The sequence below is a fragment of the Diceros bicornis genome, chromosome 38, assembly GCF_020826845.1.
Source record: "Diceros bicornis minor isolate mBicDic1 chromosome 38, mDicBic1.mat.cur, whole genome shotgun sequence".
NCBI lineage: Eukaryota > Metazoa > Chordata > Mammalia > Perissodactyla > Rhinocerotidae > Diceros > Diceros bicornis.
In genome coordinates, this window is record NC_080777.1 from 15,397,645 (window position 1) to 15,412,370 (window position 14,726).

General features: G+C 35.9%; 1 protein-coding gene across 1 annotated transcript in view; it reads left to right on the forward strand.

Moving 5' to 3' along the window:
• Nucleotides 1-13,625, forward strand: part of GPATCH2 (G-patch domain containing 2) — a 182,921-nt gene extending 169,296 nt beyond the window's left edge. The window contains exon 10 of the mRNA XM_058533694.1: nucleotides 10,946-13,625. Coding sequence (XP_058389677.1) covers nucleotides 10,946-11,166 — 221 coding nt within the window. The 3' untranslated portion in view covers nucleotides 11,167-13,625. The remainder of the gene's footprint in view (nucleotides 1-10,945) is intronic.
• The last annotated feature ends 1,101 nt before the right edge of the window (nucleotides 13,626-14,726 follow it).

Consider the following 14,726-nt stretch of genomic DNA (forward strand, 5'->3'; position numbering starts at 1 on the left):
TACCTACTATGTACCAGAAACTTTATTATTTCATTTTATCTTTGAACAACCTTATGAGCTAGGTGTTATTATCATCTCTTTACACCATAAAATTAAGATTCAGAGAAGTGTTAGGTTCTTCTTAGCTACCTAAAAAAGACATAATTATTGAATGGCAGAGGGATGTTTCAAGCCTACGCCGCATGACTCCTAAACCTATGTTCTTTCCATGACAACATAGTTATGGCCTTGTAAGAATCTGTATGTAAAGACTGTCTTATTTAATATGTTTACTTGAACCCACTATTATATGTCTTAAGTTTCTTAGAATATTTTTTCTAAATATTGCTATTTAGAGATACAGAACATTCATTAAAATATTTCTAATACATCTCTTTATACAGGAACATATAGCCACTTTTAGATCAAATACTTGTCATAAGTTCTTCAATTCAAATCTTTCGTGAGGCAGGTGTAGGATTCTTTAATATCCCCATTCCAGTTGAATGGTCCCCTGAATTCTCTTATCTTTCAATGATTCAAACATTAGTGGCAGAAATAGTACAAGAACAATCTCAGCAATGTAACTCAAGCACCTTAGTGCCAGCAATAAGAAAGAGAGAATATCAGGGTCAGGTCCTAACGCTCTGAACATATGTGAAGTGAGAAGGAAAAGGCATAATGGTTGAGGAGAGGATAATATAATTATTTCTACAAGGTGATTTTGATGTTACAACTCAATAGCATCAGAGGAAATCACTTATACGGGGTATGGGTATAAACATTAAACTTTAGCCTAAAACATTCATAAGCTTACACCAGCGTATTCCAGATGTTATATTTCAAAACTGTTGTGATTCTCTCAAGATTCAGGATTTTGATCATATTACTAGATTTTTTACTTAAAGAATAAAATCCATAGAAATTGAATGCATTTTTGTAATTATATTTTGTAATTAAAGTAGTGGAGTAGGAGAATTATGTTACTCATTTTCAAAATCCATGCATAACTGTTCTTCTCAAAGAGGAAGAGAATGAGGTTATTTAAAAGTCTTGTTTTAAAAAGAATATTTTCTAATACTAATGAACCAACTCTAAGGTGAAGATTATTATCCAAATTCAAGTAAGAAATGCTTTTGCATAAATACACATTGATAATGAGGTTATGAATCCTAGATTATCTCATCTTTGAAAATTAAAATTTTCAAATTCTGGAATATAGTCAATGGCATAATAAAGAGTCAGTTATATTTGTAAGCTTCCCACATTGAGTTAGCATGTAGAATTACTTTAAAGAGCACAGTCTTGCCATTTTATAGGCCCTTACAGACCTCCCAAAAAACACAATGAATTGAGAGATATTTTCACAGTTCCTTCTGCCTTTAGTCACCATTCAGTCTAAGCTGGAAAAATGCAAGTAAAGATGACTGTCTCATTTGAAATAGGGAATAAAAGACTGACAGCTTGAATATTGTTTAATGATCCCCTCTGATTTATATGTGAAATATTATGTGGTCAAACAGCAGGTTTAGAAAAGATTTACCAAAAAATTGTCAGAAAACTATAATTAGGCCCTGTAACTTTATAATCCCAAACTGGATTTTTATAACAATTTAAGACTCTAAAGATAAACAATTATATATTGTATACATAATAAAAATATTTTAAAAAGATTTAAAGTCCCCTATAAAATTAATAACCCAAAATCTTATCATCTTTACGTGCTAGTGTATTGAAAATTTTACTCACCCTGTTTTAACAATAGAACTGAAGCATAATTTCAGTTGCTTTATAAGGCTATAGACTAGCCAGCAGTGTTATCGGTTCAACATTTATTAATTGTGACAGGAACACCAAATTTATTTCACTGCTTTAGCTTATTTACTGCTCTTTCACCTTTGTATTTTGTATTGACAAAATAAAATGAATATTGATAAGGTTAGATATTGATTTTTAAATGTATGGCTTGTTCTCTGCCTCATTCAAAGTCACATACCAAAAGATAGTGGATGTCTCAGTAGCAGAGATGTAGATTTACTATTATAAAATTGAGAACTGTTGAAGCAAGGAGATTTGCCAGCAGAATGCATTTTATAGTTTGAAAAATGTCATCTGTAAAGGTGAAGAAAAGCAGTGAACAGAATAGGAATATTATTAACACATTTTTAAAAGGCAGTCAGCAATGTTGCTTATGCTCTGTGTTTTTGGAAGTCATACCTTACTAGAATTTGATAGTAAAAAGATTTAAATATGTTTATTGAGACATTGTGGCTATCACATTTTAAAAAAAATTTTTTTCCACTATACATTACTAAACTCATTGTTATCCACAATTAGTGTTTGCTGTTATTATTTTGCTCTCTATTGAAATATCATATGGAAAATATTCATCATAATAAGTCAGCCTTTTTTCTATACATTTTCAATTATGCAAAAAGATGCCTATTGAAGTTTAATATCTCAGTATAGATATTGCTACAGGGTAACTGTGTTTTCATGGACGTGCAGGTTCTCGGCAAGGGGTTGCATTACAGCTTTTTGTGACTTTTTCCTTTGCATCCTACTGATATTTCAATAGTAAAATAATCTTTATGAATATTTAAGGCAACAAAGGCAGGTTGTAAATCATAATAGATGAAAATTTCTAAAAGGTGTACTTTTAACTAAAAGTCGTACTAAACATAAGCAAGAAATGTTTGGTGTAACCAAGCTCCTTTTCATGGTGCTATATGTCTTCAGTTGTTCAAATTTATCTTATCAATAATTATATTTTTATTTCTTTTATCACTGGATCTGTATGACCCATATAAATTATCTTTTCCAGGATTTTAAAACAGGCAGACTTTTGGGGGGGATTGTTGTAATTGATTTTGAAATCAAACTATATCTGACATAGAACAAAAGCCTAGGAAATATATAACTTTTTTTTTTTTTTGAGGAAGATTGGCCCTTCCTCCATTTTTCCTTTTTTCTCCCCAAAGACCCAGTAGATAGTTGTATGTCACAGTTGTACATCATTCTAGTTGCTCTGTGTGGGATGCCGCCTCAGCATGGCTTGATGAGCGGTGAGTAGGTCCACGCCCAGGGTCCGAACCAGCGAACCCTGGGCTGCCGAAGCGGAGCACGTGAACTTAACTGCTACACCACGAGGCTGGCCCACAAACTACTTTCTGTTATGTGTTTTAGAAGAATCTTAAACAGCTCTCCATTACCATTTGGTACAAGAATCATTTAAGGAGAGAGCAAGCGTACATATTAGATAGAAAATAACTGCTCTTCCTGACATATAAGAGACTAAATAATGAGAAAATACTCAACTACAGAATACCTGGACATGCCGAACAAAATGTACAGCCATCTTTTTAGATGCATACCTGAAACTGCAGGAAAGAAAGGAAATATTCAAGGCGAAAAATGGTCCTAAACAGCCTCCACGCCCATGTCCAGTTTTGCCTATCTCGGAAACCTTGAGATATGTTGGTTAGTGCCCCCATGGGAAGGCAGCCAAGCCAGGGAGCTGAGTGTAAGCCTCCTTATCAAGCCAGAACTTCTGAAAAGCTCTATCCTCAGAAAAGGGCAAACTAGAAACAAAACTCTTCCACAAGCACAGGAAAATAAAGAATCTTGTTTCTACCTGGGCTCCAAGTAGAAAACTCTCTGAAGATTTGTAACCAAGAGCCTACCTTCACGTGCGTTTCTAGTTTAAAATTACACCAAGCCAATTAATTAACATAAAGCTGGTCTTGGAAGCAAATGCAGAACCCCTCTAGTGGTACATGCCTTCAACCCCAAGCTTCAAGAATCACCACAAATGAAAACCCACTGAAGATGATCTCATAAACCAGAACTAAAAGAAAAAAACATAGTTATAATAACAGATTCAAAAATGAAAGATAATAACCGGAAAAAAAATAAGACAGATGTGGTAAAGAGCCAAGTAAAAATTTGAGATTATTTTATTTATTGTGAAAAAAATCTTGAAATTTATAAACTCACTGGGTGGGTTAAACAGCAGATTAGATACAGCTGAAATAAACAGTGAATTTTTAAGAACTATCTAAACAAACTACCTAAAATAAGCTCAGAGTGATAAATATGGCAAGCATAAAAGAACAGCTGGGGGACTTGAAGGAGAAGGAAGTTTAACATATGTCTAACAGAACTCCCAGAAGGAGTGGAAAGAATGGGGAGGTACAATATTCCAGGAGAATATTGACAGAGTTCGATGATAATGACAGAATTTTTACAACTGAAGAAAAACGTGAATCTTCATATTCAAAAACTACAAGTCTTTATCAGGAAATAGTGAATGTAAATAAAGTCATACTTAGGCACATTGTAATAAAACTTCAGAGCACCAAAGACAAAGAAAAGAACTTAAGAGCAGCCAATGAGAAAAGATGTAATCTACATAGGAATGAAATTACACTAGTAGCAAACTTAAAAACAGCAGTATAGTCCAGAAGATAAGAGATAATATTTTTAAAGTGCAGAGATAAAATAACTGAGTCTATCTAGAGTTTTATATCCAGATAATCTATTTCCCAAGAGTGAGGATGAAATATGACATTTTCAGGTGAAGATCCATCGTTACTAAATTTAATGCCTCATGTAGAAGAAAACAGAATCCTTAAAAAAAATGAAAATCAAGAAGGAATTGTGAGCAAAGAAATGGTTAAACATGTGCATAAAATGTATAAAAGTAATAATATAATATTATAATAATAAAATAATAATAATGTAATATAATATAATAATAATAATAATAAAAGTAAATGTATAAAAGTAATAATAATGATGGTGACAGTGACCATGAAGATGATTAATCTGGTTGTATAAAAGGAAGATGGAACCAAAACTCTGGACAACAATATGTAAAATGTGAGAAAATAATAAGTCAGATGTGCATGTTGACATTTAAAAGTAATCACTAAAACAAGAGAAATATAATGTAGAATTTTCAAGTTAGTATAAGCAAGCAATAGATGCCAGAAAGGAGGAAACAAAAATGTGGAGAAGTCCATGAAAATGTAGAGAAATGCAAAGTAAATAGCGTTAAATAATATAGTAAAAATAAATCCAGACAATCAGTAATCACAATAAATTTAAATGGAGTAAATGCATCAATTAAATTCAGGGATTATCATAATGGATAAAAGAACAAAGCCCAGTATATACTGTTTACAATAAATACAACTAACACTTAAGTTGTAATTTAAATATCAGCCAAAGAAAGGTAGACTACTTGGATTTATAACAAACAAGATGAATCTTTAGGTATTTCAGGAGAGTTGAAACTCTTCAGACAGACTTTCTATAGTAGTTTTGAGTAGTAATTTTTCCAGGAGTTTGAAATTTGGGAACAGAACAAAATCTCAGTCATTTGGGGAAATGTGGCAGTATAAATGACATAGTAGAAAATATTGGTGATATAACATTTTAAGTTCAATGTCCAGTCAGTGAAAGGGTAACATTTGGACTCAAATGTCCTAAGTTCAAGTTCTGACTGGGACACTTTCTAGCTAGTTGACTTTGGGTAGGTGTGTTACCTCTTTAAACCTCAGTTTCATCAGTAAAATGGAGCCAATAATACCTACCTTCCAGATTGATAAGGAAGATCAAAAGAAATGATAGACGTGGAAGCATTTGTATTCTCCAAAAGCTGCAGACATCGTTATATTTTAAGTTATCCAAGTATGTCACTATATGTATGCTGTATATTGTCCATATGCAAATTGAGAGTAGTATTCCAATTCAGCTATAATCCAATTGATTTTTTTTTAATTATTCGAGACATCATCTCCACTAAAATTGTTTATTTGCCATTAATTCTCATAGGGAGGCAGTGCTTAACCAAAGTTTGAATCCTAGCTTATTCACAGTGTGGTCGTGATCAAGTTACTTCATCTTTCTGAGGCTCATTATAATTGCCCCCTTGCACAGTTGTTGTGAGATGTGGAGATAACAAATGTCATATGCCTAACAGGTAAACCATGTGCCTGGCACCTAGTAGGCAGACCATAAATGGTCCTGATTATATTATAGCAAATAAACATCCGTGTGTGCCTTCAGAACCAATACAGTTTTACTTTAAGATTTTTTTAGTTTTTTGAAAACACTGTTCTTTTTTTTGTGTGTGTGAGGAAGATCAGCCCTGAGCTAATATCCGATGCCAATCCTCCTCCTTTTGCTGAGGAAGACTGGCCCTGGGCTAACATCTGTGCCCATCTTCCTCTACTTTATATGGGACGCCGCCACAGCATGGCTTGACAAGCAGTGCGTCGGTGTGCATCTGGCATCCGAACCTTCAAACCCTGGGCCGCCAAAGTGGAGCGCGTGCACTTAACCACTACACCACAAGGCAGGCCCCCGAAAACACTATTCTTTGATACATAATCATTCCATAAGAAATATATTTTTGTATAACCAAAATATCTGTTAATAAAAAGACTTCTGGGGGTGGGGGGAGGGCAAAATGGGTAAAGGGGATCAATTGTATGGTGACGAATGGAAACTAGACCTTTGGTGGTGAGCACGCTCTAGTGTATACAGATGTCAAATTATAATGTTGTACACCTGAAACCTATATAATGTTATAAACCAGTTACCCCAATAAAAATAAAATTAAATAAATAAAAACGCTCCCTTCTCTAAACATGTCAATACAGATCGTGTCTTTCATTCTCTACGCTACAAAGTTTTCATCACTTAAGGAAAAAAACAGCAAAAAACTAGTTTTACGTTAAATTTTCATTATTTAAAAAGTAAGTGCCTTGTATTTTTAAGCAATTAACTATTCAAACTGATTTTATTTTTAAAAATTCATGTGAAAAACATCTGCAGTATTGCAGATAAAATGTAGAATGGTCAGAATTCGTGAGGCTTTTCCATATTAATGAAATAATGAAAACATTTAACTAAGAGTAGTAACACCTACCACTTTCTCACATCTCAAGCTGTGCTTAATGCTGTTTCTTTTCTTAACAGTAGTCAAAAACCCATGCCGCTAAATCAGTTACTGAAAACAGATGACAGTGTTATAACTCACGATTTTAATAACATCGCTAATAATAATAGCCCTGCCCCTCAGCTGGCTAGGAAAGTAATAGGGAAAAGAGGATGGGAAGAAAGGAGGAGCACGAATCGCTGAACGCCTTCTGAATACAGGGTAGGGACTGAAGAGAGTGCACTAGCTGTTATGTGGGAAGCAGAATGTGTCACCTCCCCTTCCATTGGCTGTTTATCCAACATCAATACAACACTTTAGGAGCCAAATTACTAAAGAAGCTGCCAATTAGGCTTGCAGTCAGCTGGATAGATTAGCCGCTAAGAGAGGCCAATACAAGATTTTCATCTCTTGAGCCAATTACGCAAGTGAATTACCATCCGCAATACTCTTTGGAAGATTTCAGGGGGAAGGACCAGACCGACTCAGCTGTAATAGATACAAGAGATCCAGCATGAGGGGGGCTGGGAGTGGGAGCATGCAGAAGGGTTAGCAGGCGACGTATTGCTAAAATTGCCCGAGCAGGAGGAGAGCCTTCTAGGAAAGGACTTAAAGGATTTATCGCTGCCAGGAGCCAAAGAAAAGGAAATTATGGTTGTAGGATGCTGTGTTGAAACTGAGTTTTTCCACTCCCAAGTCTTAATCTCATAAAAGGATGAGAGACCAACAGTAGACCTCACTTTAGAATCATTTTCCATGAAATATGAAGTATCTGTGTTTTTTTTAAGGTTGTATAGAAAAGCCACTGTTTTGCTTTTTTTTTCAGGAATCTGTGTTTCTATGTGGAAAGATTTAGCATTTGAGAAATTAAATGTTTCTCCTTTTTTACTGTTTTTCTTCAAAGTACAAGATAATGCTTTATTTTTACTTATTTTATTTTATTTTCATTCAGAGGAGAAATGAAACCAGCATTACAAAAGAGAGAGAGAATGGAATCTTTTCCGCCTATATAAAAACCCAAGCCCGGGAAGAGTAGGGTGGCCACTCCTGGGCCACCCGCCTTAAAATATCAACACTTTAAAATTATGATATTGAATCAATTATCATTTGCTGTTCACTTTAGAAGTGAGAATTGCCCACAATGTAGCGATTTTTGCAGAGATGTTTTAAATTGACCTCATATTTTTTCTTAAATATTAAACAAATTTTAAACCTGAACTTTTGCAAGCTAGTGTATCAAAAATATGATTAAACAGATGTGTGGCCCAGAGCAGCTTTAGACCTCTGATCTGATTTTAGCTTACAGATGGAATTGAATTAATTCATGGCAATCACTAAAAAATCAGAGATATAGGACAAAATGCTAGTGCACTGTTTAAACTGAAATACCTGATCGGCAGCTGTTCAGAAAAAATTAGATGCCTTGGTGGTCTGTCTTTATTGCCACCATAATCGTAATTTCAAGATAAAAATTGCTTCTTTTATTACATTAAGCAAGAGTGTTGACAAAAGGCTATGTTTTGTTTTGTTTGTTTTGTAATTAAGAGGTCTGTGTATTCTTTTTTATATATGTGTATATTTTTATATATTTAAATATATATATAAAATCTCTGTATATGCGTATTTTGCCCTGCTCAAGCAGTAAATAATGTAAGTTAAGAATTGTGCTTTGACACCAGTCGTTGCCATTCAAGCTGTTCGAAATTGAAGGTTTTTTCTATTCCTTGTTGAGAGACTTGTTGCAAGGAGCTAAGAACCAATTTGAGAAATCTGAAACCAGCTCATTATTGTGGTAACCCAGTTCTTACTCCCTGTAATGCATTTAGCCAACGACGACAATGTATTCTAGTCTCAGTCCTAAAGCGTACCGAAGATTGAGAATATCAAAATGTCCAATAAAGGGCTTTGAAAGTTAACTGATGATTACTCTATAGTAAATAAGAGTTTCAATAATTAAAACTCATCTCTAGCACTTTGCAGTGTCCTTCTTCTACAAGTCAGAATCATCAGGAACAATCCATTTGCTGTTCCCCAGAATGCCAGGTACAAATTACCAGATAAGATCACTGTTGGTTCAACCCTGACATTTCTTTTATTATTATTTTATTTTTTACTGTGAAATACACTTACCAAATAATACATAGAAATGTATAGGTATAGTTTAAAGAACAATGATAAATTGGCCATTTGTGTAACCACCACCCAGGCCAAGAAATAGAACACTACACCCTGCGGTCCCATAGATATTTTTGTTATTGTTATTGGTGCTTGAGGATCCTTCCATGCCTCGTATCACCATCTTAAACATAGTCTTAGAGGCACAGGACAGAGAGTCCCAACTTTTTTTGGGGGGCGGCGGTGGGGGAGAAGATGCTCATAATCCCTACTTGGGGAGGAAAAATTGACGATGATGGGGATGTGGGTTGGTGCTAAAGAGACATCTGACTAACAAGCCTTTGAGAGTACTGAGTGCTTTTGTCAGCAACTGCCCATTTCAACCCTCAAGCTGTCTAGGAAGACACAGCCCATATTTCAGAGCAGAAATATGCTGACCCACAGGCATCCCGCAGATCTCTGAAAAGTGAGACATCTTTATCCCTGAAGGCCTAGAGAGGGATGGTGGGCCAATACCACATCCCTGGAAGTTTGTGTCCTCAGAGTTCTGCAACAGACTTCTTAGGAAGCCCTGGTGTAGGAGATTGGGCTGAATATGTCACTAAAATGAAGGTTGTTTTAAGATACCCTCACCCCTTTTTTTCCTACACAGTCTCCAATATTAGTTTGTTTGATAATCACTTCCTTCTGCAAGCGGAGTAATCACAAGAAATGCTCTGGTAATTGAAAGTTCTGATTGCTTGTATCTGGTTATCTCCTGATTTGCTATATTCCGTTTTCATACACCATAATCTAATAGCTGCTGCTAGAGGAGGAACAGAAATGGACCAGGAGAGCCAGGCTGTGCCACAACTAGGGTGGGCAGACCAAGGCCAAGCCTGCAGTTGAAGGAAGGAGCTCAGGTTCTTGTGATTCCTTGACTTTTATGACATTTGTTCATTTCTAGTCCTTTGACATTGGATATTTAGTGCTTCTGCATTTTCCTCTAGAATCAAATATATAGTATACATGCTCAACTTTTTCCAGAAGAGCCTACAAGAAAGTTTAAATTAAAAATCAGTCTTTGAAAATGTTGTCAAATAGAAAATGCCTAAAATAGGTGCATCTCTTAGTTGTCTTTGCTAAGAACAGGAAAACAACAGCTATTCCTAAATCTCATGTTAAACACTAGCCGATCTCCTTTTCCAAAATAAGGAATGAAGGTAAGTAGGCGGGGAAGGAGGAAAGGAAATAGGAAGGACTATTTTACATATAACTTTAATATTCTTTTCCTTTATTTTTCCCTCCTTGCCTGCTTCTATAGTCATTTAAACTTAGAAGTGGAAGGAAGAAGAGGAAAAGAATTAAAGGATGCATATGTTACAGACTGAATAATAAATAACAAGAACATGATTATAAGAATGTAAAATCCTAGGAACTAAGGATGCCATCAATTGTGCTTTTTCTTTGGTTTGGTTTTAGCGAATGTCAAGGCCCTGGGCGGATGTAAGATATTATGCCATAAGTTGGTGATTTTCAGAATTACCCGTGAGGCTAACATGATAATGAAAACAAATCTATTTGTAGAGTACTTTCTCACTTACCGAGAACTTTCTTTCCCTACATGATCTCATCTGATCCTTATAACTTTCGGTGAGTAGGCAGTGTATGTTGTATTACACCTGTTTTACAGACGAGAAAACAGAAGCCCGAAGAGATTAAAGGTCCTGAGTAGAAGAGCTGAAACTCTAAGCAAGACCTCTTTTTCCATTGATCCCTCTTCTACAACAAACTACTTATCCTAAGATGAATAAACAACCCTCCTGTGGCCGTTGTTGAAAGAAAAACTTAGGAGAACATGGTTTTCTTAGCCTCAGAGGATCTTCACCTTCCATACTAAGGTTTTTTGTCACTTTATAATTTCAGGAATTGTGGGAGAAAACGCCCAGCCAATCCTAGAAAACAACATTGGAAACCGAATGCTCCAGAACATGGGCTGGACACCTGGGTCAGGCCTTGGACGAGATGGCAAGGGGATCGCTGAGCCAATTCAAGCCATGCAGAGGCCGAAAGGATTAGGACTTGGATTTCCTCTATCGAAAAGCACTCCCTCAGCTACAACCCCCAGTTCAGGAAAATCCGCCTAAGAAGAAAAGCAAGGAAGAAATATTTTACAATTTTTATTTGCTGTATATATCCCATTGTTCTAAGATTACACCATAGCTTCTCTTTTTGAAGCAGAAATCTACATTGCCTCCATCTCGTCACCCTAGCTCCCTAACTGCATACAGTCCTGCCTGCCATAGTGACAGAAATGGGATTTCATCACAATTCATGGTGCTAAAGTGAAAACCGTTACCTTTTCAAATTTTTCAGCAATTTTCAGCTATTTCTAGGTATAAAGAACAGCTCATCTCTCTTATTTATTTTGATCTCAGATGTCGGTAATTTCTAATGCTTTAGCTTGATTCATTCATCGGTGTGTGCTATGCCCAGGCAAATGTGAGCGCACCAATAGGCCTCTATTCTAAAAGAAATGCGATAGGCCGGAAAGGATTGTGTTTCATATCATCCCTATCTATTATAACTCCCAAGACCTATCATGACATCAGTGAAGTCCTGAGCACATCTTTGTTTGAAAGGCTTGCCAATTTCATATTCTTTGATTTTGGCTTTTTTGTGAGGATACTCTAAGGGGTGATACCCGTTAATCTTCTATCCTTGGACGATGTAGTATGAAGTTCACAATTGATAAACAGCAATTAATGTTTCCCTCTGACATTTTGACAAAAATAAACCTCATCATTGTCACCAGAGTGCCCTCAACGTTACTTTAATGCAGATTTTACAGATTTTACCTCATTTAGAACATAAAGTAATTATTGAAAGAAAAATGTATTTTTTAAATTCACCATGACTGAACTATAAATTCTGTTAATCTAGACTCACTTCTACCTCTCTCTTCCCAAAGGTTGATATTTTTTTAAGATCAACTCAACTGTAGTAAACTCATTTTAAATTTTAACCATCGTAGTAAGTTATTAGAGTATTGAATCAATTTATTTGAAGATTTAAATGGCTCTCCCAAGAATTCACATTTCTGGCAATGATCCAACCCATTTACAAGGTGAACGAGAAAATGAATGGTAATGATTTGCCCTTTTTAACATCTAAGTAGTTACTTTAAAACCAAGCAAAACAAGTCATTTTTACTGTGTGCCTAGTGTTGTTATTTCTGAATCATCTGCCTCATAATGTCAGAGATTCTAGATTGCTCTTAGTTTAGATGTTGATTTCTTATCTTTAGTATTAAGGTCTAGTAACAATAGTCTATTTATAATGGCCTTTATTGGTTGAGTAAAGGCCAAGATAACACATGTGAATTACCTTTCAAATGGGTTTTTTTAAGGCTTTATTTTTTTAGAGCATTTTTAGGTCCAAAATTAAGGGGAAGGTACAGAAATTTCCCATATACTCCCTGCCAACACACGTGCACAGTCTCCCCCGCTATCAACATCCCCCACCAGAGTGGTATGTTTGTTACAATTGATGAACCTACGTTGACAGGTCATAATCACCCAAAGTCCACAGTTTACATTACAGTTCACTCTTGGTGGTGTACATTCTATGGGCTTGGACAAATGTATAATGATGTATGCACCGTTATAGGATCATACGGAGTAGTTTTGCTGCCCTAAAATTCCTTTGTGCTCCACTTGAAAATTTATAAATCCCCAAGGGTTTTTTAAAGGGGAGAAAGGTTTGTGCACGTAATAGACCTTTCCTGTGTGATCCCCTAAAAATAATAATGCCAATTAAGGAGAGGAAGGTCAGCCTGCTAATTGAAAGCCGTGATGGTTTGCCAAATGTACATGTTTCTATTAAGAATTGTCTTCTTTCTTGGGGGATTGCAGTCAAGAGGACAGGTTGGTTAGGGGACTAGAGGCTATCAGGTGAGTTGCTCTTTGGAAGCATTCTTATTGGATAAAGTAACCCTGTTGTATGATTATTTTCTACAAGTTTGTTACTTAGAAATTTGCCATTTTTAAAAAATGCTTTTTGTTAAATACTCATTCTGTCTATGTAAGGGGAAAAAACTGGGGGAGATTGTCTATATACTGGTTTAAAACTTCTTTCTGGGAGTATAGAGTGCTCTAGGGTCTATTCAAAAGATTCTTTTTTAATTCCATTGCCTGAAAATCTTCTAAAATTATCGAATTTTGAAAAGCCAAATTTGGAACCACTGCTAACACGCAATACGGTCATTGGGAGACTCGTCCCAAACTCCTGAGGACTTGACGGTTCTTTTTCATTTCACCCTCTTCTAACTCTCACAGTGAGGAAGAGGAGAACTTATACCAACTGGAATGGGTGACTCCTTAATTAAATATTGCCGTCTTTATGAATACTTTTTTGGTTTTTTTTTTTTTTTTTTTTTTTTGTGGTAGATTAGCCCTGAGCTAACAATCTTCCTCTTCTATGTTTTTGGTTGAGAAAGATTAGCCCTGAGCTAACATCTGTACCAGTCTTCCTCTATTTTGTATGTGAGTCGCCACCTCAGCATGGCTGACGAGTGGTGTATGTCCGTGCCCTGGATCCAAACCCCCAAACCTGGGCCGCCAAAGCAGAGCGCACCGAACTTAACCACTACCCCCTGGGACCGGCCCCATGAATACTTTTTATTATTGCCCTTGTGGACAGATGCTAATCTTCTGAAGCAACCCCTCTGAGAAGCTTACTTAGCTTGGGTCTTATTCTCTAACACCGCTCCCCCAAAAATAATTCATGTTTATATTTTCGGCTAATAGAAGAAATTTTTTAATCTTGATGTCTAGAGCTCTCTATATGGCTCACAGAGGACTTAAAATATTTATTATTCTGTGGGAGTGTTTAACTATACAGAATATATGAATCAATGCTCAAAGTAGAGAAGAGGCAACATCCCAAGCTTCCCCCATGCCCTCACCCCCCATAAGCCAGAAGCACATCCATCCCTTCACCATTCAGTCCTTAAGAAAATCAGTGCAGACCTGATGTTCTGTTTGTACCTGAACTTAAATTGGAGAAATAAACATTCACAATTAAAACATGAAATTTTTAACAAATATATTTTAAGACATGAAAACTTATTTATGTTTTATGTATAGTTACAGTTAATTTTTATGCCCATAGAACCAAAAGCATCCAAAGGATAATTGTGATTTAGAATCGTATCATTCATTGTGATTTAGAATGTATCATTCATATCTCCTTAAAAAGGTGATAAGGGGCCAGCCCCATGGCATAGTGGTTAAGTTTGTGTGCTCTGCTTCGATGGCCCAGGGTTCACGAGTTTGGATCCCAGGTGCAGACCTATGCACTGCTCGTCAAGCCATGCAGTGGCATTGTCCCATGTACAAAATGGAGGAAGATGGGCACTTATGTTAGCCCAGGGCCAATCTTCCTCAGCAAAAAGAGGAAGATTGGCAACAGATGGTAGCTCACGGCAAATCTTCCTCACCAAAAAAAAAGTCATAACATTTTCCTCTGCTCCTTCATGAAGCCACTCTTTTCTTCCACAGTATCTAAACCCTCACATCAAATTAATTGGTTGTGCTAAAAATTTTAGAGACTGCATAAGTCTCTTCCTTTACAATCTAAATTAGCCATTCCCCAGCAGTAGCCAAGAAAGGCTTAGTATGACTACATTAACAATTTACCATTTTTT